Here is a 26,707-nt window from a genome sequence, read left to right on the forward strand (position 1 = left end):
ATTGAAAGATAACAAAAATGTACCAAAATGTAAAATATTAAAAAATGATAATTATTCATTCAGGAGACATGTTGAAAAAGAACAGCTGCGGTTTACGTTTGCAATAGTTTGCATATTAAAAACAAAAAACTAAAAGTTATGTTACTACATTAACTTTTAGTTATTTTTTTTTTGGTAATAGATAAACGGAACAGATTAGACAGCATTTAAAAGACCTAACTTAATCTACAACTATTAACACAGTTACAATAAAAAACCGTTTATGCAGTTGTTTTTAATAACGTCTGCATTTTCTTTGCACGCTGAATGACGAATACCGGAAACCCATTTCCATTCCTGGAAGCAATGTATAGTTGTATACCTAATACAAACAGCTCGTACAGTCGCACTATCGGGAAGGTGATCATTAAGAACTAATAATTCCACAATCATTACCTATTGAAACCCGTATAGGGACATTTTGATCAAAACGATTGTAAATAAATATGAATATCCTGAAATTTTACCCAAATACTCTTGCGAGTCATAAAAAGGCATATCATTTCTGTTTTATTTCCTTTCTAAGTTGTAGCTAAGATGGTGTATAAGATCGTCAATGAAATCTAACCTCTTACCTTACCTTCTGAAACAGTTGCCCTTATTTTGAAAAATAATTAAGAGGCGAATATAACCTGTGAAGATGTGAATGTCGCTAGATGTCATTAAGCTTACTGCAAACATTGTATTACCTTTCATTTTACATTTATCAGTGAATATTGTCCGTGCCATAAACCAGCGGTGGTATCTACAGTTACAAGTGAATGTATCGAGGACAGTACTTGGTTTCGCTGAGCCGTTTTAGATTGGCGATGTAAAGTAATTTAGTAAACGGTGAAGCGGTGCGCCTACGTAAGTAAAGTCATGACACGTCCATAGCGATCAGGCCCTATAGTTAAAAAGATTAAACTTCTTTTTTTTATATCCCTTAAAGGCCACTTGTATTAAAGTTTGTGTATTTCCTGTTACGAAGTCTATAAAATGTCTTTCATAGAACTCATAAATGGCTCTTTCCCATTGTAACGGCAATGAATAACAAATTAGTTGCGATTCTCGTAACAAGAACTGTTAAATGTTTATATCAGAATGACAATTTTATTCCAATAATTTCAAATTAAGTGTAGTTAGTTGCAACCTACATTAAGGCAAATTATCCCTTAAATCCCCGTGATAACTTGTCGCTCACACGCTTTCGGTGCCTAGTTATACGAATCGAACGTTGATATCTTCATTCAGTGAACGGATACATAAATCAGTGTAGAACGACGCGCCTTGGCTAACGACGAGGTCGTATGTTTTCTATAAGTAATCATACTTACAGCCTTTATGTAGGTACTACCATATTCATTACGTTAGAAAATAACACGAAGCTTGTAAATAATGGTTTTAGACAAGTTAACATTCTAACTTATATGTGGATGTGAAAGCTTAATTTAATAAGGATGTATCCCATAGATACGTTACAGTAGCTTGATACATACATGACACCTGAAATATAATCCACATGTTTAATTTTATATGCTAGGCATGTAATCCTAGCGAGTACTTTGTTTCGCCCCTTTAACTTTAGAATATTCTATATTTTATGATTCAATAATTATAAGTGTCTCTTACTTAAATAATCGACATTTCAAGATATTATTTAATAAGGTTTTCATTGAAAAATTCGACTAGTCATGTCAATTAATAATGATTTTTGTCTATAGTGTGATCTTAATCTATTAGTAGGGCTAATTATTTGTAGACAAGCGGCACTATTTGCAGTGAAAGTGCAGTTGAGTCACGCGCGGCGCAAAGTCGGAAATAGAGTTGCGCCCGCGCCGATGCTTCGGGCAGCCGTCCACCTCCTCGGTTCAAGATTACTGCATGCCATACTAAACTTGTTTCATCGATACTTAAAGTTTTCGTAGAAACTATCTTCAATTAAAAAAATAATTCCCAATTGTAAATCATCACTGATTTGATGACTGAACAATATTAACCTATTGCATTTATAATTTTCTAATGGGTGGTCAAGGATTATCTGCATTAAATTATAGGCTTACCTAATAGATATTATCTTTGAACCTTTTAAAAATATATACATTCATCTTTATTAATCGTCTTAATTATACAATAATTATGTGTTCTTGTAGTATACATAATTCATGTCTGCTTATTTCCACTGCTGAACGCATCCCTTTCTTGATTATTTAAGAAGTTCAGACGATTTGCAATCTTACTTCGAGTCTTACGTCGGCAGTCACGAATTTAAGTAACAGTGGTACTTCCATGCAACGATTTTATCTTGCTCTAATCTTGCATTTATTGTTTTTCCTGTGAATGTAATCATGAAATAAAATATCTGTAGGAAAATAAACACATAAAACGGACTCCTGTCAAGGTCACAAACAGGAAAATCATCGCTATAAACTTAAGTGTTACGTGACCCCATGTCGATTTCCGCTAATTTTACGTTCTCTCTTAACAGTTTATCGAATATAATAAAAAATGACACCATTTTATGTTTATCACTTTATTTAACTAACATTATGTCGAAAGATGGTTGAAAAAAGGGTGTTCCTTGTTATTATATTGGGGAAATTAAAACAAGCAATCCAATTTTTAATGGAATTGCTGTCGAAAAATGAAATGTCAATTGAAATTAGTAACAGCCGGTGGAAGCCTCTAAAAACTCGACAAGATATAGCCTAAAAGCCTAGTAGACGGCTGTCTGGATGAAATTTTATTGGAGTTTATATTATAATTTGTGTGCTTAAAAGCCAATGTCATAGATTTACCATAGAATGCATACAATCTTGCTCCACATAATTTTATGATAATATGTAGTTGACGAACCATGGGAAGTATGCAGATGGTTACAGATTTCATTCATTGGATTGGCCGACTATTATCTACTACAAGTCAGCGTATTACGAGAGTAACGTATACTACCTACGCACTGTAGTGTTGCAAATAATGCAGTGACGTGATATGCATCGTTGCATTATATTATACGCAATATGCTGTACGGTGCTTTACATTTTACAATGGTCAGATTTAGTCATGCTATTCAATAGCCAAATAGAGATTAGATAGAAAATGAAAAACATTGTCTACCTATTTCCTATACTTTTGGAAGGTAAAACAATATGCTTATACGAGTAACTATCGGCTATTCTCTTTAAATGAAATGTAAGTCCAAGTAATACAGTGCCATGGTACGGGGGATGAGGGTGTGAGCGGAAGCATCGATGGCTGTAGTAGAGGCGTAGTATGCCTCTAAAGAACTGCGCTCCGAGATAGAATCTGCCGCGTTGATGTTTATCCAGCTAGTACTGAATAGTTATTCATATCATAATATGAACTATGTTATTTTTTATATGTATACAAGTATAAAATTTAATGTTGTTCACCAGGTTACCTTCAGTACCCATGCTTCTGAAACCTAAAAAATTAAGGTGTTTTGTACGCACATTCCACTATATTAATGGCTATGGTAAAGTTTTTCGCAAATGCAATTTTTTTTAGGTAAATTGAAGACTTTAATTTTTTACTTAAGTAGACTATCCGGCGAGAGGTGACCGATCTAATGTGTTCTCGACAACAATATTAAACTCTATGCAACCATATCATCAAAATGCATTCAAATACAAGATAGAGTCGACTTTAGTTTACCTACATCTCTATTTGCGATATTTAACAATGAAATTCCTGGCTCTATAAATACGCAATGTGTGAGTTGAGTGAGTAACCAAGGTTTGCGTTCCATGAGACGGCAACATGCGGTCAGACCATTTGCATTATCGTTGACTTGTTTTGTGACTACGTGGTCTATTGTTCCGACTTGTATCCCACACACAACGGCCTAGTGTTTTCCGCCCGCCTACCTTATACCTTAGTACCTTACTGTCAGATCAAGCAGGAAGTACAGGTTATGCCAGTGTATTGGTTCTGCTTAGTCTTACAGTTCATTATTATTGGATATATTCAAAACTGCAGTTATTCAAAAACTTTCCTAATTCGCCAAAAAAACTTAAAAACGCAAAGATCTACTTTCAGTATAGCTGATACGGCCTTGGGTTACCTCGTGCGGTAAGCGTGGCGCGTATTGTTTACGCTGCCATTTTGGTTGCCCTGCCGCTCATTCCGTGCACATGCGCACTCAGCCTTTGACCTTAACTTTCTTGCCTGGGATGAGTAGCCGGTACTGCGTAGTTCCGGCTACGAATCATTGAGATCCAACCAAACAACGCAATAATTTGTCATGTTCAATATTGTAACTATTCTCAATTCCTTTGTATCCATACGATGTCACTACATAAACACCTATTATACTAATATAACTGCAGATAATAAATTATAGATTAAGTACCTATATTTAATTAATATAAACTTTCTAGTTAAGTCGCGTTGATACCTTTTGAATGCGTGGTGCATTTTCTAACGATCTACGAGACGGACAAGGATGAAGGAGTGGTGAACTGATTTTGAAAATTCGATCCCTACAGGTGATTGAATCAAATGGGGGCCGGGTTTTTTTTATACTTTAATTATTTAATTTTAAGGATACTATCTATACTAATATATAAAGCTGAAGAGTTTGTTTGTTTGAACGCGCTAATCTCAGGACGTACTGGTCCAAACTGAAAAATTATTTTTGTGTTAAATAGACCATTAATCGACGAAGACTTTAGGATATAAACTATCACGCTGCGACTAATAGGAGCGAAGATACAATAGAAAATGTGAAAAAAACACTGCAGGTATAAATCATAACTTATATCTTCTACCCACGGGGACGAAGTCGCAGGCAACAGCTAGTATTTAAAAATAAATCAAGACTTTATATAAATGTAGCTATACACTTTTCCCTAACTTCCTAATTCAGATCTGGTAATTTAGATTCTAATGTCAGGATTGCTCGGTTTTAGAAATCTTATAATGAAAATGTCCTCAAATATTAATCATGTTATTACGCTTTAATTGTAAGTAGTAATTAGACTCAGTAGTCTTAACAATTTAATTGTGTCAACGCATTTATGAGGAGGACGATACCCTCTTTGATCTGAATTCAAACGTCATACTGTAACTGTCAGGACATGATATTGAAATTGTATAATAGTAGCTTGGTACTGTTTCTACGCATATTTGATGCAAAAACAAAAGTTTCCATACTGTGGAGTGTGGATTTATGCCGTTCCACGTTTTGAATTTTGTGAATTATTCGAGCATAAAACTAATAAACTTTGCCACTGTATAACAATCACGAATTAAACATTAGAAAAGTATTTCAATTTAAAAAAAAATGGCTTCAAATTACAAAACGCTGAAAAGTAACGGATTAGGTATAAAAGCTATTCTCTATATAAATAAAAGTTATTCAGTCCTAAGTCTACGTTTGTTAATACGACGTTAGGCACCGTGCGGGGGGTAAATTGCGACCAATTATTGAATTGTTTACGGAAATAATACGCAACGTTATTTAATTAATCAATAGAGACATCGTTAAAAGTATGTTATTAATTCCCAACTCATACTGTGCGTGGATAGCACACAACATTTTCTGAATGTTATAGAATAATAACCAATAATGTTATTCAAGTTTTATTTATTTCTCTTTTTTTTGTTACAGTATGCCCATCAATGGACATAAGAAACAACGCGGATCAATTCAAAAGATTGAAGGGTTGCCGGGTGATTGAAGGGTCGCTCAGCATCGTGCTGATGGAGCGCGCCACACCTTCCGTCTTCGAAAATGTATCCTTCCCGGAACTACGAGAAATCACCGATTACTTCATGATATACAGGTAAAACGATAACTCACAAACCATATGTTGATAAAAGATATCACATTCTTATCACAAATAATATGTTTGTTTTATTAAATTCAATGTATGTTTATGACATAAAACATACACTTTATAGAAAATACAATACTATTATAGCTCGTTTATTAATTCATTAATTTATTAAACATTTTGCCGCAAATTTAACAGGTTTTTATACGTTTTAGGACGAAAGGTGTGCAGAATCTGGGCGACCTTTTTCCCAACCTGTCGGTGATACACGGAAACACGCTCTATAAGGATTACGCTCTCATAATTTTTGATAACGAGCACCTGGAAGTAAGTTGTTTACTCTTGTTTGTCGTTTCGGTACACATGATATATTTTTCTAACTATTGAAGACTGCTAGTGAAAAATATAAGACACCCCGCACGCACATTGTTTTGATTGCCATCTATTTTCGCGTACGCTATTCAATCGTTTTTTATTTATGTTTATTTGTTAAGAGATTTACTTTTTTTTTGCAGTCATTGGGATTAAGGTCGTTAACGAAAATTGTTCGAGGGGGTGTGAGGATACAGGCGAACGACAGACTTTGTTATACGAACACTATTGACTGGTCTAAAATTACTTCGGAATATGCTGAAAATATTATCAGGGTAAGTGTCAAAAAGCAGGTTACCTAAACTGTAACTGAGAGTTTAATTTTATTTTAGAACCTAGAACATTTTATAGACAAATAAAATATTTCTTAAGTTTTATTTATTTATTCGAAGCGTGGCACGCAAGCTCTATCTATACTACTATTTCTATTGAAAAAGTCGAAAACAGATATCAAACATTTTAAATTTAAACCATCCATATACTCTATTTGGTTAATATCTATCTTTAGTTAAAGTTGCTTTGTTATAAACGTAGGGAGACCCTAGTTACCCTTACCGACGATATGGACATGTGTCCAGTAACAGCTGTACTCCTCACGTTATTATTGTTCCTTACCTAACTTGTTCTGGTCATGGACCGTGGGATATATTTGTTATTAGTTCCGCCACAACTGGTGTATATACATTAAGTACTACACACGGTATATGTACTACTTAATTAGATACATAATTTTAGTTTTAAGCTTAACGAGTAGTTGTCTGTTATACCTACGGGATGTGTGAATTATTTTTATATTTTATTACCTTGTTAACAATGGATATTTATTCGGACTTATAGTAATTTTTCAGGTCTGAAAAATTTTAGACAGCTAGCAAATACTGCACCTAATATACGCATTCGAATTCGTTTTATAAAACCAACTTCTTTATATTTTTACTTAGATTTTTTATAACTTGATGTAATTTCATTAAAACGTACGTTACCCATTGTAAAAAACAGGTATGCGTTTACAACTAAGTTTTGACTGAAGTTTCTGTGAACCTACTACTACTATTCAAAGAGGTATTATGGTAGAGGTATAACCACAATTTGTCGCCGACGCGTGTTAGATGTTCTCGTAAATTTCTCATTAATTATGTATGTTTAATTTGTAGAAAAACTATGACACACGGCTGTGTGGGCTGTGTCCGAATGCGCAGAGTCGTCTCAAAGACCATCGACAGTCGCATTGTCCGCCTGATGCATACGGCCGGTTGCTGTGTTGGGATGACAAGCATTGTCAGAAAAGTACGTGACTGCAGTAATATATTAACTTTACTTTTTGTATGAAGAACAATAGGAAAATATTAATGATTACATTTAATCCTTCATAATCAATCTTATGACGTAAAACAGAATTAAATGTCAGTTATAATTTGTCTTACATCTCGTAAAGGTTTTTTTACGACCAGTCAAATTTTTCAGATAATTTTGAACCGATAATAAGATCGATCTAGGCGTAAAAAGTACTTTTTAAAACAAATTTAAACTGACATAAACTCATTATTTGTATAGTATGCCCTACGTGGTGCGGCGAGCATGGCTGCGTGGACAACACTACTGATACGTGCTGTCACTCGGCTTGCCTGGGTGGCTGCAGCGGTCCCACTGCGCAGGACTGCCACGTGTGCCGCGGATACTCCCTGGGCTATGGCGCCGAACGAAAGTGCATGGATTCTTGCCCTATCGGCACCTATGTGGTGAGTAAATATCTATGCGCCAAAAATAGTATGAAGAAGTTACCAAAAATAAAGGAATAATATACATAATATTTTTATTCGCGTCCAGTTGTCACGGCGCTGCGTGACCGAGCAGGCTTGTCGCGCTATGCCCGCACCGCCCAAACTTGCGTCAGACACAAGCAATGAAGAAACCTCATCCAAGATACGCAAGTACAAAATCTTCAACGGCACTTGCATATACGCCTGCGGCAGCGGCTATATGGAGGTCAGTCCTACGAAATCTTTTTGTGGTATTTTGATAAATTAATTATTTATCATCATCATCATCGCTGAAGTAAGTCTAGGCTACAAGTATAATTAATATTACTGTCGTGTTGTAGGATGGCGATGCGCACAATTTAACTTGTAAGCCGTGTCCCAAGTCGTTGTGCGTGAAGGAGTGCCGAGGCGGTAAGATCGACTCAGTGGCAGCAGCCGCGCAGTTCCGCGGGTGTACACATATTAAAGGCCAGCTGGAAATCACCGTACGTTCTTCTGGTGGTGAGCTTATATTCAAGCATAGCGTAGATTTATAAACAAGGCAATATGATCCCTAAACATTTATGTTTTCTATTTAAGGTAAGACTTTGTCCGCCCTGGCAGAGTCGTTAGGTGACATACGAGAAATTACTGGGTCCTTACAAGTTATCCGCTCCTATCCCCTCGTGTCGCTTATGTTTCTGAAGAATCTAAAAAAAATAACTGGATCTTGGGATGCTTCGGCCAAAAAGAAGTGAGTAATTTGATACGCACTTATTGTACGTTTATTATCGTTATAAGTAAGGTATTGTGTAATGGTAAGCAGGCTAAAATTTAATTTTAATATTCCTTCTGTACCTTCAGCATACAAACATTTCTCATTAATTAAAAACATGTCTAAACAAATACTTGCCAATTTTCTTTCTTGAATAGTTAATGTTCTCTTCAAATTCAATACATAAACGAAGTTATTATACTTCCTTGATGTTTTAAATATGTCCCCAAAGCAAACTCGACGTGGCCCTGAAAAATTTACGATTCAATTTGTTTTCAAGTTAATTAAAAACAAAATATTAATTTAAATACATAGAGGCCATCGTTTTAGGAAAACTTTTAAAAAGTAAACAAGTTTGAAATAAGTACGGTAGAACCAATCCGTACTATTTCTATGAATAACAAATTGCCTAATGTTTTGCATATTTAAGTATTCACAAACAATAAATTAAATCGATCAATCTTTTTAATTTAACATTTTTGTGTTGCAGTCAAGTATTGCATATATTTAACAACCCAAACTTGGAGTTACTGTGGGACTGGTCTACTCACGGCCCTATAGACATATCCGGGGGTTCACTGTTCATTCATCTGAACCCGAAGCTGTGCTACAACGAACAGATACTGCCGCTCCAGAACATGACGCACGACCCGAGGTCTAACTTCACTGAAATTGAAGTATCGGCGGATAATAATGGAAATCAGGCCTCATGTGAGTAGGTCATGATGTTTTGTAGATTACTGGAAAGAATATAATAGTATTGCTGTCGTGTTATTGTGAATATGTAAGGTACTTACTAAATTAAATTGCCATAAATGTATATTACACACATTTTAGGTGTTGGCACAGAGCTATATTAGATTTGTGACGTTTTGAAGTAGCAATTGTTTTAATATTATTGCAATGATACACAGGTTTACCGGAGAAGTTGAACCTGAGAGTGAGTCAGCTGTGCCCGACTGCCGTTGTCCTGACTTGGAATATGTATTGCCCTGAGGATATCCGCAAACTGCTTGGCTACTCCGTCTACTACATGGCCACCGAACAAAATGTCACCTTCTACGAACAGAGAGACATGTGCTCCGATATGTTAGTATTCAGTTAATCATTTTTATTATAGGTAGGTGAGTTGCATGCCAATAGGAATATTCGTTTTTAGTGGGAAGAATGTTGTATTAAGAATTTACTTTTGTTTGGATTAAACTTACATAGATTTAGATATTTAACAGAGGTATACTACATTTTTTAAGAAGAGTAAGACCACTGGCGTGTTTATTTTATAACTAAACCAATCTTTTCTTTTGTTACAGATGGACTGTTCTAGATTTGACGGTAGATGAAGCCAGAAACTTTACCCGCGAACCTACTTCTAAGAATCAAAACGACATATTGATAAACCCGTGTCACAATATGCAGCCATCCTTCCATCTGCTGTCACACCTTACGCCGTACACCCGATACGCTGCATACGTAAAGACTTATACGACGTTGCAGGAAAAGAAAGGCGCACAGAGTCCCATTATTTACTTTCAGACCTTGCCGGGAAGTAAGTGATCCTTGAAATTGGTAATAATATAGGCTGTTTCTGTTTGTAATGAATTTTCCTGTGCGTTGATAGTCAATTCGCTCTAATAAATGGCAATTATTCTAAGCCTGCGCAAATATTTCCCTTGCATGTATAATAAATATAGTAAGATATTTTTAATATATATATATTAAATACTAAATAAGTTCAATTTTCTAACTTTGTTACTTACCTGCATATTTTTTATAAATTCTCAACAATTTATTTGATGTGTTCTAAGGTCCAAGTCCCCCACTAAGTTTGACGGCAGACGCGACCGCAGACTCTGTATTAATACGATGGAACCCACCAGCACGGCCCAATGGAACCATAATTTTGTACCAACTGGAAGTGCAGGCTAATAGCTACAATCGACCAATGATACTGGCTGGGAACACTAACTACTGTGCCAATCGTAAGTCACCATATTGCTAGATTAAAAAGAATATTTAGGCATAGGCTTCTCTTAAAAGGTAACTTATATTCTTTTAGCCAGTGCCCTAGCGAATATGATCACTGCCCGTCCAGAGGAACCTCCGGAAGGGCAAGAGAAAGAGCCAACGGGTGACGTCACAAACGGGTCGTGCGCTTGCAAGGAGGAGGAAAAATCTGGCCTCAGGTTCAATGAGAATGCCGAAAAGGAGCGTATGGACAGCATCGACTTTGAGAATGCACTGCAGAATCTCGTAAGTATTTTCTTTAGTTCCTGTTTCATATTAAAGTAATACCATATAATAGTAGTTATTACTTATAGATTTGCAGTAACGTATTAAATAGTAGAAAGCTTCAAAAGAGTTGATTAGATCAAAGTGATGATATGATGAACTATAATATTTTTTGAGATTTAATTGTATACGAATATAAACTTTGTGTCTTATCCGTGCTTATTAGTGTGGTGAATTTCTAGGTGTACAAAAAGACCACAGATCGTTCAAAGTTCAAAACTCCGGCGAAGAGAATAAAGCGCTCCATCGACCACACTCTGAATAGTATGCTTGTAAAACTAACCGAGAACGTCAAACTTAAGCCTGGGTTGAACTACACGAATGCCACGGATGAGGAAGGTAAGTCATTAGCTTCAAACGTTTACAATAACAACTGTCTCTACCATGTTAACAATCCATTAAGCCTTAAACCACCTTGCGTCCTTCTTCATGGCTTCGCTTGTCACCCCTCATAAACCTCGTCACGACCATCCAACATTCTCATTTCAGTCACCTGCAGTCGCTTCGAGCGTAACGCTTGCTTCGTAAAGGATTCTGCAGGTTAAAATAAAAACAATATTTGTTTTACATTACAACGGGTTTTTGGCTTCTTGCATGTTTTCGTCAAATCGTGATCACCATAAAATATCAATTTTTCTAATTATAAGGTTGTTTATGTAATCATTGACTAAACCTCATTAAAATTATGTAAGACATTGTTTTTTCCACGAAGTTTCATACTTGTTACAACGTCACAAGACCGCTACTAACGTATTTATTGTATTCTTAATGCATGCTGGACAATTAGTTTGAATAAAATGATTCTAACAACGCTCCGTTTGGTTAGGTATTTAACTTCACATAAGCAATCTTGATGTGTCTTACTCAATCAGATATTAAACAAATTAACCAGTGTTGGATCATATGATTTGGCAGTCGTTTCTTATACGTTAATTTTTTTTTATACATAAAAATATTAGTGCCACTAATCTTGTTAACCTTTACTTAAGTAACTAATCTATTAGAGCAAAGGGATTGCATCTTCTGGTTTGGAAGCCTGTTTACATATTTTACTGATGATGTTTTCTACATTGCGGAAATAATTACGACATACAGCAAATTCCCATCGTTGCAATTTGATTGGCATATCATATTTGGGATAGCAGATTTACTAATGAGATGATACACACGGGTGGCGGAATAACAGCGATCTGCAGCGAAACTGTTTGAGAGGTTACTACGAAAATACTTTAAACGAGCCGATGTAATATATTTTCGCTTGTTTATAGGATATGTGAAGTCCTTGTACTACAAGCTTGGCGGTGAAGCAAGGACTTTAACGGCGACTAAGATGCGTCACTTTACTTGGTACACGGTCAGCATCTGGGCTTGTCGCGCTAAACACATTAACGAGACAGATAAGGATTATAACGACTCAATGTGCTCAGATCGGGCATTCTACACTTTCCGCACTATGGAACGAGGTAAGACTAAACATATTCAAACACAACAAAATAATAACAAAACCTTGTTTATTCCAAACTAAATAATGCACGGTTCTTATTCTTATTATCACTGTTAACTAAAACCCTTTACCCAAATGGGATACCTTTAAACAAAATATAAACATAATATATATATTTGACGACCTCCGTGGTCGAGTGGCGTACGCACCGGTTTCAAGGTGTCGCTAACTTTGAGGTCCCGGGTTCGATCCCCGGTCGGGTCAATGTAAAAATTCACATTTCTACATTTTCCTCTGGGTGTTTGTGATTCCTTCGTTGTATCTGAATTCCATAACACAAGTGCTTTAGTAACTTACTTTGGGTTCAGAACAATGTATGTGATGTTGTCCGCATTTATTTATTATTATAATTTATTTATCTTATATATTATATATGTCTTTAAATATAAAAAGAAGTAGTTACACTGTTTATTGACCAAGAATCGCCGAACCGATTTAGAACGAATGCTCTAGAGTCTGGCGAAGGCATAGTCTAACTTTACGAAAAAAAGGAGCAGTGTTTCTTTCTTTTTCTCTTCTCTTCTTCTACTGGGCGTAAATAACCTGTATTTTGAATGGTAGATCCTTTGGTATTGTTTTTTCTGACTTTTCTTTTCACGATGTAAAATAAAAAGTTTGTATGGATCAAGGTGATTCCTCAAAAATAACGATAGAAGACGAGTTTTTTTTAAGTTAACGAAATCGATAGGATAAAAAACATAATTAATATAATTTTTCAGTGAACGCCGACGTAGTAAGCGACTTACAAGCAGAAGTGATAGTCTCAAATAAAACATTGGCTGAAGTTAATGTAACATGGAAACCGCCTGTGAATCCCAACGGATTTGTTGTAGCCTACACCGTACACTACTCACGCGTCGAGGATAATTTGTCGGTTTGTACAATTCGAATACAAAAAGTAAAACAAACACTTATAACGAGTTTGTCAAAAATATGTATTTACATATTTTATTTACATATTTCACTAAATTACATACTTCATAATCACTCTTAACGAATTGTGTTGTTTATGCAGGGCCAGGATGTAGGCCTTCAGAGCTGTATATCGGCGGATGATTACGAAAACAACGGGCATGGGTACACGCTGCGCAACCTGTCGCCCGGGAACTACAGCGTCGAGGTCACGCCTATCACCGTCGCAGGCGCAGGAAACGTGTCGGCCATATACCCGCCGATATTTATACCGGTTAGATGAACTATCATTTTCAATTGCAATGCGTGTTAGTTGTGAGAGCACGAGGTACTAGAAGCGCGTGTGTGCAGGAGCGCAGCGCGGCGCCGGCGGCGGGCTGGGTGTGGGGCGTGGGCGGCGTGTGCGCGGCCGCGCTGCTGCTGCTGGCCGCCGCCGCCTGGTACGCGCGCCGCGGCCTGCTGCCCGGCGCCGAGGCCAACAAGCTGTTCGCCAGCGTCAACCCCGAGTACGTGTCCACCGTGTACGTGCCCGACGAGTGGGAGGTGCCGCGCACCAACATCGAGTTCATCCGCGAGCTCGGACAGGGCTCCTTCGGAATGGTACGTACCTATGCATCTCGTTTCAGAATTATATCTTCCATTGTTTTACATACTACTCTTTCTACATACCATCGATCGTTGATTTATCATTAAAATGATTATTTCAGGTTTACGAAGGTATCGCAAAAGGCATAGAAAAAGGAAAGTCCGAAACACGGTGTGCCGTTAAAACAGTAAACGAGCATGCTACGGACAGGTTAGTACTGCTACTATATGATTGGTTACGACTAGTATTATAAAAGGACGTATTTTAAAAACTATTGTCTATTTCGCTAAAAACCATCTGATTTATACATCATGCTACATTCAACATTGATAAATTTGAACGTCTAAAACAATGTGACAACACTGAGGTAAAGGAACTTACTAAACTTACTAACTTTGTAGGGAGCGGCAGGAGTTCCTGAACGAGGCGTCGGTGATGAAGGCGTTTGACACGTTCCACGTGGTGCGGCTGCTGGGTGTGGTGTCGCGCGGCCAGCCCACGCTGGTCATCATGGAGCTCATGGAGTGCGGCGACCTCAAGACCTACTTGCGCTCGCACCGCCCCGACGCCGAGCTGGACGTACCGCGCAAGGGGCCCGACCATCCGCCCACGCTGCAGAGCATCCTGCAGGTATACTCCACTCGCAATAATCAACAACTCACTCTACACACTGCCACAACACTGACATAATATATCTTATTGTTTCAGATGGCTATAGAAATAGCAGATGGTATGGCATACCTATCGGCCAAAAAATTTGTGCATCGCGATCTCGCGGCGCGTAACTGTATGGTCGCCGGCGACCTCACCGTAAAGGTCGGGGATTTCGGTATGACCAGAGACATCTACGAGACTGATTATTATAGGAAAGGCACCAAAGGCCTCTTGCCGGTGCGATGGATGAGCCCCGAAAGCTTGAAAGACGGGGTAAGCATAGATTCGACTTATAATATTTATATCTGGAATTCAGTTTGAGAACTGTCTTTTGTTATTTATTTTTGTGTTTTAGGTATTCTCCAGTAGTAGCGACGTGTGGAGTTATGGCGTCGTTTTGTGGGAGATGGCGACGCTCGCGATGCAGCCTTACCAGGTAAGCTAGGCCGAGAGGTGGGCCGGGGTGGAGGAGAGCGGCGCGGTGCGAGACTAACGGTGCGTGTGCGCAGGGGCTGTCCAACGAGCAGGTGGTGCGCTACGTGGTGGAGGGCGGCGTGATGGAGCGGCCCGAGCACTGCCCCGACCGCCTGTACGAGCTCATGCGCGCCTGCTGGCTGCACCGCGCGCCGCTGCGGCCCAGCTTCCTGCAGCTGGTGGCGGACCTGGCGCCCTCCGCGCAGCCGCACTTCCGCCACCGCAGCTTCTTCCACTCGCCGCAGGGCCAGGAGATGTACGCGCTGCAGCGCACCACCATGGGTTAGTGCTCTTCTACCTTCTATGCTCCAAACGGACAATTTTATGTAATCATTTAAGACAAGTTTCGAGAATGTTTGATTAGTAAACTGTACAAACCATTGGTACGGATTTTTCAGCATTTATTATTATTGGGCGATAGTATGTTAGTGTTATAATTATTGATTCACACATGTCTTTTTACATTTCTGACGTTTATCAATGACATGATGATCCCGACTTCTAGAGTAAAATCCCAGTAGATTTATTAAACTAAAATAGTTAAACCTACCAAACGATTTGCAACTTTTAATACTGTTTTATGTCAGTATTGTCACGTAAGCGTAGCTGCTGTTTGGCCTCGAAGACTCATACACTTCAAAGACTGTCTCACAAACAGTCTGTTGTCAGAGCCTTGCTGTCCTGAGAGCAGTGGTCTCACGTTCCGGTCTTCCTCGGCAAATGATAACATTTGTTGCTAGTGCAAAACTGTCTAATGCGTGCCCGCTTTTTTTGTTTTCACCGTTGCGCCCCGTAGAGACGTGTGCCGAGTTGCAGGCACGCTGTTGAATCGTAAGTAGCGGTAAAAGTTTGCATGTTTGAATAAATGCGTATAAAAAATATGCGTGCAGGGCACTTTTGTTATCATTTTCTGAATGACCATGAATCATGTAGCCAATGTATAATTTTTATTTAACTACAAAAATAAATAGGGCTTTTATGGCGTACTGTGCATGTATTGGTTAAGAAAAAAAAAATTGTAGGCAATGTTGTATGCGTCCCAAGTTTAAAAGACTGAGTAGAGTTTATTTTTTTGTATTAGAATGTCACTGCCATATCATCCGTTATATTTGCAGCACTATTATAGAGTATCTATGTAGTGTCGAATAATTGCTTGTATATAATTTCGCCTTAACTGTGCCCCCGTGCGGGGTGATGGCGGCAGTGGGCGGGTAGTGACGTGGCGTGTGTCCCGCAGAGGAGGAGCAGGAGCTGCCGGAGGTGAACGTGGGCGCGGTGGCGACGGGGTCGGGCTCGAACCTGTTCGGCGTGTCGGGGCGCCTGGCGTCGTGGGTGCGCGAGCTGTCGTCGCTGCGCTCGCGCGCGTCCGACGACGCGGCCGCCGAGCCGCTGCAGCCGCTGGCGGCCGACAAGGCGGCCAACGGCCTGCCGCCCGCCGCCGGCTGCTAGCGCCGCCGCATCTACCTCTTCGAATGTAGCCTAGCCTAGTGTAAATATCGTGATTACCGGGGGTCGTCTCTGACTATAGTGGAAATTTATTAGGGGGAGCCCCTCGATCCCCCCGCATTTATTACGTTAGCGTGCCGAGAGCGGCCGGAGCGTCCGGTCTGTTTTCCGAGCTCGACCCTTAACGGCGATGCGTTTCTTTTCGTCTAACGATTCGTTTTCATATCAGGAAAGTAATATTTTTGCTGAGACGATATTGATTGAGTCGATTTGTCTCGACGTGAATCCTATATAGTTTACCTCGACGTTATTATATAGTTATAGATCGGTGTCACTTTTGACATAGCCTATTAATGTTAAGTTTACAGTTTAAGATGTAAAGCGTGTATAGTTTTATGTAGGCGAGATCGTGTACAAATTATTTTTATTGATTTCTTGACGTATAGTTTTCGGCAACTTGCTACTGTTTCAAATGTGTTAATGAATGATCAAACGGGTGGCAAATTGGTTGAAGTCGTTATGTTGTTGTACAGAGTACGTTATCTAGTACTCGCTAGAACAATTTGCCACTCGTCCTAAACGATGAAAAATGCGACTGCTTATAATACTCAACTGTGGATTATGCCGCTTTTTTACCAAGTTATTGATTATATGATCTACTTGTATAAAATACAATTGCAAACATAATTTAAATTAAATTATCCACCAAAGATTTGGAAAGTAAACGTCAAAATTTACATAACGATTTTTTTTATAATATTTATTAGCTGTGGTAGTCTTTCCATTCTTGCGGACTTAGCGTAATTATACAGGGTCATTTCAAATTAGTTGTTTCTGATTTTTGTAGGTAGCTAAAACAACTCAATAAGTTAGTTCATTACGTAACGTCAACAGCTAAGGCCGACTTATTTACGTTAGGTACTTATTATGTACATGGACTTAGCACTGTCGCACAAGTGCAACATAGAAATGGGAACAATTTTCTAAGTCTATATACGTAATGGTAAGTAACGTTAATACACCTCGGCTTAGAATACGTTAGTTATAATTTCCGGCCAAAGTGCAATCGTATACTGCACAAACTGCTAGAATTAAACTCGTCTTCTATAGTTTAAACAAACGAGTACTTACAAGTACTAGTTAGGAGACAAATGTATTTTCAATGGTTACATAATTAATAATTATAGTTATACCGCAGCAAATATTATTTTACATCGTAATGTTTTTATGTATGAATGATCGCAAATGAATGTATGTTGTAATGTTGCAATTATTCTCAAATGATCTACTATAATAACAATGTGTTCCCCATCGACTAAAATGCAATAGTTAATACCTGCCACTATTGTTAAATAGTTATATTACATACTATTCTTATTTTAAGGAAATACATATAATATAAACCAAAGTATAAGAAATTGCGAAAACTTAATCAGCATACGACGTACGGCTAATTACAATGTATCTAAGAAGAATAAACACTTAATAGTTTACAAAATAAGTAATACTTTTATGTAACGCAAATATATTTATTTATATATTGTAAGATAATAAGTAGGAGAGAGTAATAGTTTAATGAGGATATACATATGTATTATGTATTCTTAAAGTCAACTGTTATTGTGTTCATATGTTTTTCCATTTTTATAATTAAAATCTTATTTTGTATAAATAAGTTAACTGGATAGGATATCTAGTTATACAACGTAATAATTAGGTGAATTATAACTAGTTCCTTTGTATTTCTGTCCTCATTATCTTTATACAGTGAATTTTGGCAGCAAGCATATATTTGTTATTATAATTAATTTCATTGATCATGAAATAGACTAAGTCGTGGGGTGATTTAATTTTTAATGTTTATGACATTGTTTTCGGAAGATATTATCACACATAATTATATAAACGATTTTCTAATTTTACTTAAAAAGACCAGTCACTAAGGTAATAATTGGTACAGGTCTGAAATTATGAATTTTAAGCAAATAGTACAGACCTCATTGAAGAAAATAAAAATATAGTTCACAACATTGATAATATAAAAGATATCGTCACTATAAACTCAGCGAATAAGTCTTTAGAGCAGGTACCCGTAATTCCGAATTCTATATATTTTTGGATCTTAAGTATTGTTTATTAACTCTACCATTTCCTAACCTTTGGCCCTTGTTGTATAGGCAAGGTAATGCTAAAAATCTCAAATTATTTTCACGTGTGTTTCTAGTGCATTTGCTCATGCTCACCTATTCCTTTATCTCTGGGACAAGCGTATCACGAAACTGAGCCACCAAATAGATCGAATGATGCAGAAATTTATTTTCGAAGTGGCGGTATCTTTAGTATTATCTATACCTGAACATTTTTTTACCAAAATAAAAATTGTTTAAAAAATACATTTCCTCCCGCACCGCAATTTTTGGTTTTTTTAGTTAAAATAGGGAAATTTCTTAACATGTACCAATTTTCATCTTTATTTGAGTATATGTATGGGTCACATGCATTTACATTTATTTTGACTGGGTTATTTACTACAATTAAATAAGATTTGACTTACAGACGATATGTACCTATTATAATTGTAATACACATCCAACCAAAGTTAGACTCCCAATAATATAGTACAGTGTTTGATAAACGCCAGTTTTAAAACAATCCAGGCGGAGCTGGAGTCCGATGTGGTAATAATAACTATAACGATAATGTGGTTTAAGGGTTTTAACGAGTGCCTTCAGACATCCAGCCTTCATTGCAATGCAGATTTGTTGATTGTGTGAGGTGGAAACGATACAGACGAGAGCACACAGCGAGTCCGGCTGCTGTGCGCCTGCATCACTAGATATACTTTGTTACACAATATTTGTTTCAAAAGTAACGCTAGTTGTTAGATGGATTATTATTATTTATTTTTCATTTAATATGAATTGTTTTAATTTGAACGCAATCAAGAACATGTGCCACAAAAATCAATTCAGCTATGTTGGCTGTGGGTAATGTGGGTATGGGCAATGAGTTACGAATGGCTTACCTATAGTATTTTATTTAAGTCGCCGACCATCTGTTATTGAGAAGGTATAAAGTAATGTAAGTAAAGTCGGGTGAGGGATGGGGACTATTAAAAGTTTGTATTGTTGTCTGGGGCACAAGGCACGTTGCATCAATGTTTGAATCCGTTCACTGAAATCAAAACAATCATCATTGAAACAAAAAAATCGTTGTTTTGTGTAAACTTTGCATAGTGCCTTTTGCTCAATTATGAGGAATGTCGTAAGTATGTACCGTTAAGCGTAACATTAATAAATAAGAACTAAAATTTAGTTCACTTTAGTTTTTCGTAAATATTCCAGTAACGTAAGATAGAGAAAGCCCCACCAAATTGAAATTTACTTTATTGGAATATTGTGCGATATTAATGTAAAATAGTCGAGTCTACTGTGAAGCGGACACCTCGCGGCCGAGTCATGTCGCACGGTGCGCGCTACAGTTCCTGTAACAACGAGCGAGCTGAGACACTCCAACGCACGCACTCGCTGCTCGCACTCATGAAAAATTATTAAATACTGACAACACAACGAAGTTGCAGACAATTTAATCTAGCTTTTCAATGACTTACCAGTCTTTCTCATTACCATTTATATGTTAACGGTAGCCGCGTGAGGTGAGTGTTGCCTGGAGTGACTGCGGCGAAGTCTCGCACAACGTTGCCTCACACAGCGTTCCCTGCGGACTGTGCCTACTGTCGACCTTTGTTACTTACGCTCTTATTTTTATCAGTATTTGTTTCATTGTGATTATCACTTTACAAGGCAGTTACATTACCTCATTTTAGTAATTATATTATGCATAAATTATTGACTGATAAAATAATTTCCAAATGATTTATTTCCTTGTGTGAATTGTGTATGTGTTTTGTATAAGTGTCGGGGTAGCGTTGTGCTATATGCTCAATTTAGATACAATTTCACCAAACAATTGAGATAGTGTACAATTTTATATAATTAATTTAATGAAAACCGAGTACCTATTAATAATTTTAATATTTATATTAATAAAAAAGTTATAAAAATATAGTAAAGCTCTGCTTTTTTATTTAATCCTTTTCCATCCAACTCTTTGCTTTTTTTCTTTCGTAATGTTGATTTGTGATGGCTGAAATATTTAGAACTTGATTCCCTTAGGCTTCTTTACGGGTTTCGGTACTACTATCGGTGGCGGCTCCTCTTTGATTTTTCTCAGCGTGAGCGTCAGGGGTTTGCGCAGTATTTTTCCTGGTACTCTACATTCACATGGCATGTTTTTCGCATATCGCATCAATAGGCATAGTGTTCTTATACCACCTTCTTCGCCGTTATCACGTAAGTGTCTCAAAAATCTAATATAGTGTTTTGGAAGTCCGTGTTCTAAGGCTCCCATCAGCATAATTTGCTTATATGCCCAGGACGGTCTTCGCTCAACAGGAATAGCTTCTCTATTACCTCTCGGTAATGGAAATTCCCTTTGTATGTATGCCCGGCACCTTAATGTTCCACAGTATGGTGTGAGGACATCGACGTATTTGACAAAATACATTTTGTTATCGACACCCTTATGACTGAAATCAGGTATAAACAGCAAGTTTTAACTAATATGTTAAAACTAAACTAAACTAAAGCATAAGTGTTTGCACTGCTTTCTGAATCGATACTTTTTTTTAAACGACTCCCGCACCTAGGAATTTAATCCTCGTGTCTCGGGGTTTCCACAAACATACAAGTACCAGACTCAAGACGAACATTAATAGATCTCACAAATGCTTGTCCTACGCGGAGATCGAAACCCGCGACACGTCACGCTCAGTGTGTTTGGCGTGGTAACCTCAACCACTCTGCTATGCGTGCAGTCATAAATTATATATTTAGTACTTATAGTCAAATTGCTGTTTTAATAAAGTCTTGTTATTATAAATAGAAATAGCAGGAAACTTACTCATCAAGCGATATTAAGTCGCCTCTATGCAATCTCCAAATGACACCCCATGTTTGGGCGTTAGCTGTGGGCACCAAAGTTGGACTTGGACCTCCCCAAAAGCTATTATACTTGAAAAAATCAAGCCTATAATTCTATAAAGTAAACAATATTAGTACCTACTAGTGTATATATTTTTACTTAACGTGAAAAGAAATAATAAACGTTCATACATCCACTCGCCCTATTGACACAAATTCTGCAGCAGGATTGAACATTTTAACTCTGAACGTTAACATATTTGCACTATACGAAAAGTATAAAAACTTATCAGCGTGGAAAACTTCATTTTCCATCATTTTGATGAATTTAATGGTATAAAAATTTTATGTGTATATAATGACAGTTCGCGACTTAGAAATAGCGCAAACTGTGAAAGACGTTTTATAAAAGAAATCATCGGTAGAGGTTTCTCATGTATTTTTTTTTCTCGTCTCTTTTATTGTACAAAATAAAGCTAAGGAACATGCCTTCTGCCAAAATCTAAGACGATGTATGTAACTACGTATTATAACTAAAAACAGAGGCATACGCTGGTTAAAGTATTACGACTTGGGCAATTTTACTCTCTTGACTGCTATGGCCTGACTTTCAAATCATATATTCAAAATTAGAAACAATACAAATTAGATTCCTTAAATTATTAGGAGACAGAAAAACAAAAATAAAATGTAAAGATAATTACTACAAGCTGTTTAAAATATGTAAAATTCTCCCTGTTGGTTTAAAGCATAAATACCAAATCCTTACAAATAGTCACGGCAGTTGGGAGAGTTACTCAATATTGAATCATTCCCATAAGACTAGGGCAGCCTGTGCAGGTAAATATCAAGTCCCCAGAGTAAATAATTACTATGGGGACAGAACACTCAGTAAAAGAATACCGTACCTTGTCAATAGCCTGCCCACCAGTATACGAAATAATAATAATAAAAAAGCTTTTTGCAGAACTCTAAAGACTTACCTTTTGGCAAGCATGTGAGTAACGACCTTTCGTTGCCTAAATATTATCTTAAAAATATATATTGTTAGTATCTTAAAGATAGAATAAGTTTAATTGTAAAATTGTAAGTTAATAAGATTAAGTCATTACGCCCACAGACAAACTGTGCAAAGAGTTTTGTGGGGTTTAAGCGAAGCAACAAGAGCGAACAAGCGAAAAAACAAACGACCTTAAGAGCGAATAAGTAAATAATTAAGTAAGAGCGAGTAATGGCAAATTTATCACCCATATAGTACCTATAGTAATAGTCCCGAATAGTTACGACCTAATAGAAACTATCAGGACGATGACCCCTAATCCCTGCCTATACCAATTTACGTACCTAGTTCCATAATATTATATTCATTTTAGCCACAGCAGTAGCTCTAGCCTTCTTACGAAGAGCCTACCGACGCAATACTGCTAATAATTAATGAAAAATACAGTGGATATTATTTTATGATTCATGACAACGTAACAGAGAATCTAATACCCGTCCGCCGCAAGGTGCCAAGGTTTGTCTGTTTGTGGCACCATAGCTCCCGAACAGATTAAGATAATTCAATTTAATTTGTTTTGTACAACCTACTAAAGGTATTACCTACCTACCTTTGTTGGGCAGAGCGAAAAAATTAATGAGTGAAATTAATAGATATTTCGAAAAGCTAGGCACACCCATGAATTTAGCATACATAGGTATTATAATGTTGGTATAATTACATGAGCCATTGTATTAGTAGGAAAAATAATAATACTTATTAACAGTATAAAATTTAATGAGATACTTAAATACAAATTTAAATTTAAAAATGTTTCAGGTAGACACCAATAGGAAGCTGTTGACCAGTAAAATGAAATTTGATTTCACATTACAGTGTTAATTAAAAAAAACAGTACATAACAGTACAAACAATATTTTTGTTGTATTTAATTTATCTGGATAATTTATTTTAAGAAAAATAGCTCCATAAAAAGATTTAAAAGCTGCTGTTTAACTGTTCAATCATTTTAGGAGATGCTTCCTTTCCATTGTTTGGTATTGTCTTGAGTTCATCAATATAATACTTAGGAATACCACATTCAATTGCACCATTTATTATACATTCCATGTATGTGATGCATGGTCTTCTTTCTTCAGGTAACTCTTCACCATTTTTACGTACAGGAGGATTTATAGTTTGTTGATAGGTACGACACTCCACTTTGGAACCATTAGGGAGTACAACGGTGACTGTTTTAGGAAAGTACCAATTGGTATCGACTCCCTCTTGTCTAAAAACAGATTTTTATTTAAATATAGTATATTTTATTAAGTAAAGTATGTTCATTTTGTAAATTATTCAGCATTTATTACCTGTCTAACGCAGGCATGTCATCATTATGTAATCTCCATATTGCACCCCATATATGTGAGCCTTCCGTAGGGACAATAGTGGCTGAGCTTCCTCGCCAGTTATCAGAATATTTAATAAAATTTAGCTGATGATCCTTAATAACATAAAAGAAAGAATGTTTAATGTTTAACTGCTTGCCAAGACTTCTTAGCTTGGCAAGGTCACAACTTGAAATTATCTTATTAATCTAAATTTAATACACATAGTTTTTATTAGTCTTAGTTTAAGATGTTTATTATATAATATTTTAATCTTGTGTAAGTTGTATTATTACTTTTCCAAAAAACACAAACAAATACTATAACTTTTTTAACTGACAGGTTAGGTACATGTTGTTAAGTTATATAACTTACATCAAGACGCCCAACTCCCAAAAACTTTGCTGAAGGATTATTAATATGTATTCTTTTCTTGAGCAAGTTACTTCCATATGCATAATAAAGAAATGTGTCAGGGATAACTTCAAACATTTTTACACTGTAAAGGATTACTATTGCAAGGATTTATATATAGGTATTACGTCAATATGTAATGTAACTATCTTGTTTACACGAAAAATATAGGTAAGTACGTGATTTCATACAAAAAAAAAGTAAAAGTAGTATTTTAGTATAATACCTACGTCACAAAAAAATTAAAAAGTATCAGGAATGAAATTATCATATAGCTTTACTAATTTTTCATCAAGCACGCATACTAAAATATATTTTAAACAATATCAGTCTTTTACGGCTCTTTACCGTTACGACTATTTAAGGTGAAATGCACGGTCTTGTTATATTATGCAGACAACTTGAGGGAAATGTAAAAAGTATTGTTTTGTGTATTTATCAGTTGGCTATTCCACCTTATTTCTGAGATATAATTTAGTTTGGTTAAAAAAGCGAAAACAAATTTGTTTTGATTATAGCAGCTGGATACGCTTAAATGACGTTTGACTGATTTTGACATCTATTTTTTTTTACGCCAGCTTCGTTCGAGAGCTTTTTGGCACAATATTTAATTCTAAATCTATGTTTTTAGGTAATCGAAATATTTTGATCTTTGCTTATCGTATGTTAATTAAAAAATCATCAAAATCAACATTATTATTTATTTGCTCGCCTCGCCTTGTTTCGAGGCTATCGATGCATTTGGTCGAAGATTTCAGTTGCTCCATCTCTTTGCGAAACTCCTTCAGCTCGCAATGGGTAAGGATGCTGCACGCGTCACTCTCAACTTATATTATGAGAGGACTCAAATCAGAGCTGGCGGTGAAAGAAATTTCAAGTGCTGTGATGACAGCTGTAGACTGTTATGGAGCGGCGTAGAAGCAGACGATGGGCGAACAGATTGTTTATTCATGAACATTTTCCACGACATCATATCATATCTTAGCTTAGGTATGAAGCTGACAGATAATGTAAGGATCCATTGGCGAAATGTTTCTGGTTTCGATTCAGTAGTCTAGGAGTTAAAGCTTAGTTTGTTACAAGCAGGCAAACAACAAAACAATAAGTACATAGTTAAGGGTAGATATTAGGTATTTGGATAGTAATTATAGTGTGAATTATTCAGTATTAAATGATGCAACGGTTTACTCACGCGTAGTGGGATTGGCCAACTAGTTTCGGATCCAACCGGAGACCTAATTCGTGAGCTGACGCGGCGGGGCCGCGAGGCAGTTTGACTCCGGTTGAGTCCGAAAGCAGTCGGACATCATTTAATAAGATATTAGGTATCATGAATAGCACAGATGAAGATGGCGGAATCTTTGGTATGTGAGACAAACTCGCACTAAACACTGCTGAACCGATTTGAAATCTAGACAGGAGGTCGCGTGTCAAGCCAAGTTCATGCCAGAGCACTGGGCCCCAATTCTGCTATTAACAATGGCCCATGAATTGGAATAAAATTTGGCTTAAAATATCAATTTTTGTATTCTTTAAAACATTTTTCTACACAATAATTGGAAATTCAGTGCTGGACGGTACAATTAAGGACAATACACTTAAGTTCCAATTATTGTAAGTATTGGCAGTATTGCTTAAGAAAAAATCATTCAAATCATTTCAAATTCCCATTCAATCATCGGTCATTGCAAAATAGCAGAATCGGGGCCCTGGCCAACAGCACCGTGTATTTTATAACACTCAATAATAAGCAAAAAATTAATTGTATACGTAGTTCATTTTTTGCATTAATTACAGCTCTGAAAAATAAATTTCAGGACTGAAAATGAATTGAACTTGGCACAAATTTAGAGCTCACTTCTTATGTTGTTGAAGGCAACAATCGAGGCTTATACGACAATCTTGGACTTAGCTCTTATTGTACCTACTTTTTTTTTATTTATTACCAACTCAAGATGAGTGATTATTCCAGATTGTATGATTTTTCTCTCGCTTCTATTATATAATACGTCAATTAGTGCAATTCACAGGAATTATTTGACCCAAGGGTCATAAGTTTTTTTTAACTTACCTTGTCAATACTGTTCCAAACATTATCTATATTCTGTCCTGATGACTTGAATGCACTGATTAACTTTCTTTGTATCAATACGAATTCAGGGTGTTTTTTGTGATATTGAATAGGTAGGTTGAGATGCTGAATGAAGTTAGTAAGCAGTATTAAATTGGGAGGAGTAGGGTCTGTCTTCGGAACAATAGAGTTATTGCGAGCAGGTTCACGATCAGTACTGAGAGAGTGGAAGAAATATATATTAGCGGCGATAAGCATCAGTAGAAACAACAAATATATAAAGGCAATGAATTTCATTTC

General features: G+C 36.7%; 3 protein-coding genes across 9 annotated transcripts in view; 1 reads left to right on the forward strand and 2 right to left on the reverse strand.

Moving 5' to 3' along the window:
• Window positions 1-17,507, forward strand: part of LOC113501838 (insulin-like receptor) — a 48,056-nt gene extending 30,549 nt beyond the window's left edge. For 2 of the 3 annotated variants that reach the window (XM_026883124.1, XM_026883123.1), the window contains exons 3-27: window positions 5,651-5,825; window positions 6,032-6,143; window positions 6,332-6,463; window positions 7,343-7,475; window positions 7,743-7,927; window positions 8,016-8,174; window positions 8,290-8,449; window positions 8,528-8,681; window positions 9,193-9,413; window positions 9,617-9,791; window positions 10,013-10,248; window positions 10,508-10,681; window positions 10,759-10,952; window positions 11,174-11,330; window positions 11,481-11,531; window positions 12,260-12,454; window positions 13,215-13,369; window positions 13,511-13,681; window positions 13,759-14,007; window positions 14,115-14,203; window positions 14,395-14,623; window positions 14,702-14,920; window positions 15,003-15,083; window positions 15,157-15,403; window positions 16,359-17,507. In XM_026883124.1, the coding sequence (XP_026738925.1) occupies window positions 5,651-5,825; window positions 6,032-6,143; window positions 6,332-6,463; window positions 7,343-7,475; window positions 7,743-7,927; window positions 8,016-8,174; window positions 8,290-8,449; window positions 8,528-8,681; window positions 9,193-9,413; window positions 9,617-9,791; window positions 10,013-10,248; window positions 10,508-10,681; window positions 10,759-10,952; window positions 11,174-11,330; window positions 11,481-11,531; window positions 12,260-12,454; window positions 13,215-13,369; window positions 13,511-13,681; window positions 13,759-14,007; window positions 14,115-14,203; window positions 14,395-14,623; window positions 14,702-14,920; window positions 15,003-15,083; window positions 15,157-15,403; window positions 16,359-16,570 (4,265 nt within the window). In that variant the 3' untranslated portion in view covers window positions 16,571-17,507. The remainder of the gene's footprint in view (window positions 1-5,650; window positions 5,826-6,031; window positions 6,144-6,331; window positions 6,464-7,342; window positions 7,476-7,742; window positions 7,928-8,015; window positions 8,175-8,289; window positions 8,450-8,527; window positions 8,682-9,192; window positions 9,414-9,616; window positions 9,792-10,012; window positions 10,249-10,507; window positions 10,682-10,758; window positions 10,953-11,173; window positions 11,331-11,480; window positions 11,532-12,259; window positions 12,455-13,214; window positions 13,370-13,510; window positions 13,682-13,758; window positions 14,008-14,114; window positions 14,204-14,394; window positions 14,624-14,701; window positions 14,921-15,002; window positions 15,084-15,156; window positions 15,404-16,358) is intronic. The other variant, XM_026883125.1, reaches the window with a different exon arrangement.
• A 3,123-nt stretch (window positions 17,508-20,630) lies between these two features.
• Window positions 20,631-23,233, reverse strand: LOC113501842 (gamma-glutamylcyclotransferase-like). Its single transcript, XM_026883128.1, has 3 exons — window positions 21,742-23,233; window positions 21,530-21,663; window positions 20,631-21,155 (listed from the first exon to the last, which is right to left on the reverse strand). Exons 1-3 carry the CDS (start codon window positions 21,865-21,867, stop codon window positions 20,723-20,725), a joined length of 693 nt encoding a protein of 230 aa, XP_026738929.1. The 5' UTR covers window positions 21,868-23,233; the 3' UTR covers window positions 20,631-20,722.
• Window positions 23,234-23,308: 75 nt separating this feature from the next.
• On the reverse strand, window positions 23,309-24,893 carry LOC113501843 (gamma-glutamylcyclotransferase-like). Of its 5 annotated transcripts, none has more exons than XM_026883132.1 (4): window positions 24,567-24,893; window positions 24,298-24,434; window positions 23,905-24,038; window positions 23,309-23,822 (listed from the first exon to the last, which is right to left on the reverse strand). In XM_026883132.1, the coding sequence occupies exons 2-4, from the start codon at window positions 24,412-24,414 to the stop codon at window positions 23,528-23,530; spliced, it is 546 nt and encodes a 181-aa protein (XP_026738933.1). In that variant the 5' UTR covers window positions 24,415-24,434; window positions 24,567-24,893; the 3' UTR covers window positions 23,309-23,527. The 5 variants fall into 5 exon arrangements, with proteins under 5 accessions (XP_026738933.1, XP_026738935.1, XP_026738932.1 ...); XM_026883134.1 differs by having other exon boundaries at window positions 24,298-24,421; window positions 24,664-24,892; XM_026883131.1 differs by having other exon boundaries at window positions 24,298-24,421; window positions 24,567-24,892.
• Window positions 24,894-26,707: the final 1,814 nt, after the last annotated feature.

This window comes from Trichoplusia ni, chromosome 16, assembly GCF_003590095.1.
Source record: "Trichoplusia ni isolate ovarian cell line Hi5 chromosome 16, tn1, whole genome shotgun sequence".
Taxonomy (NCBI): Eukaryota; Metazoa; Arthropoda; class Insecta; order Lepidoptera; family Noctuidae; genus Trichoplusia; species Trichoplusia ni.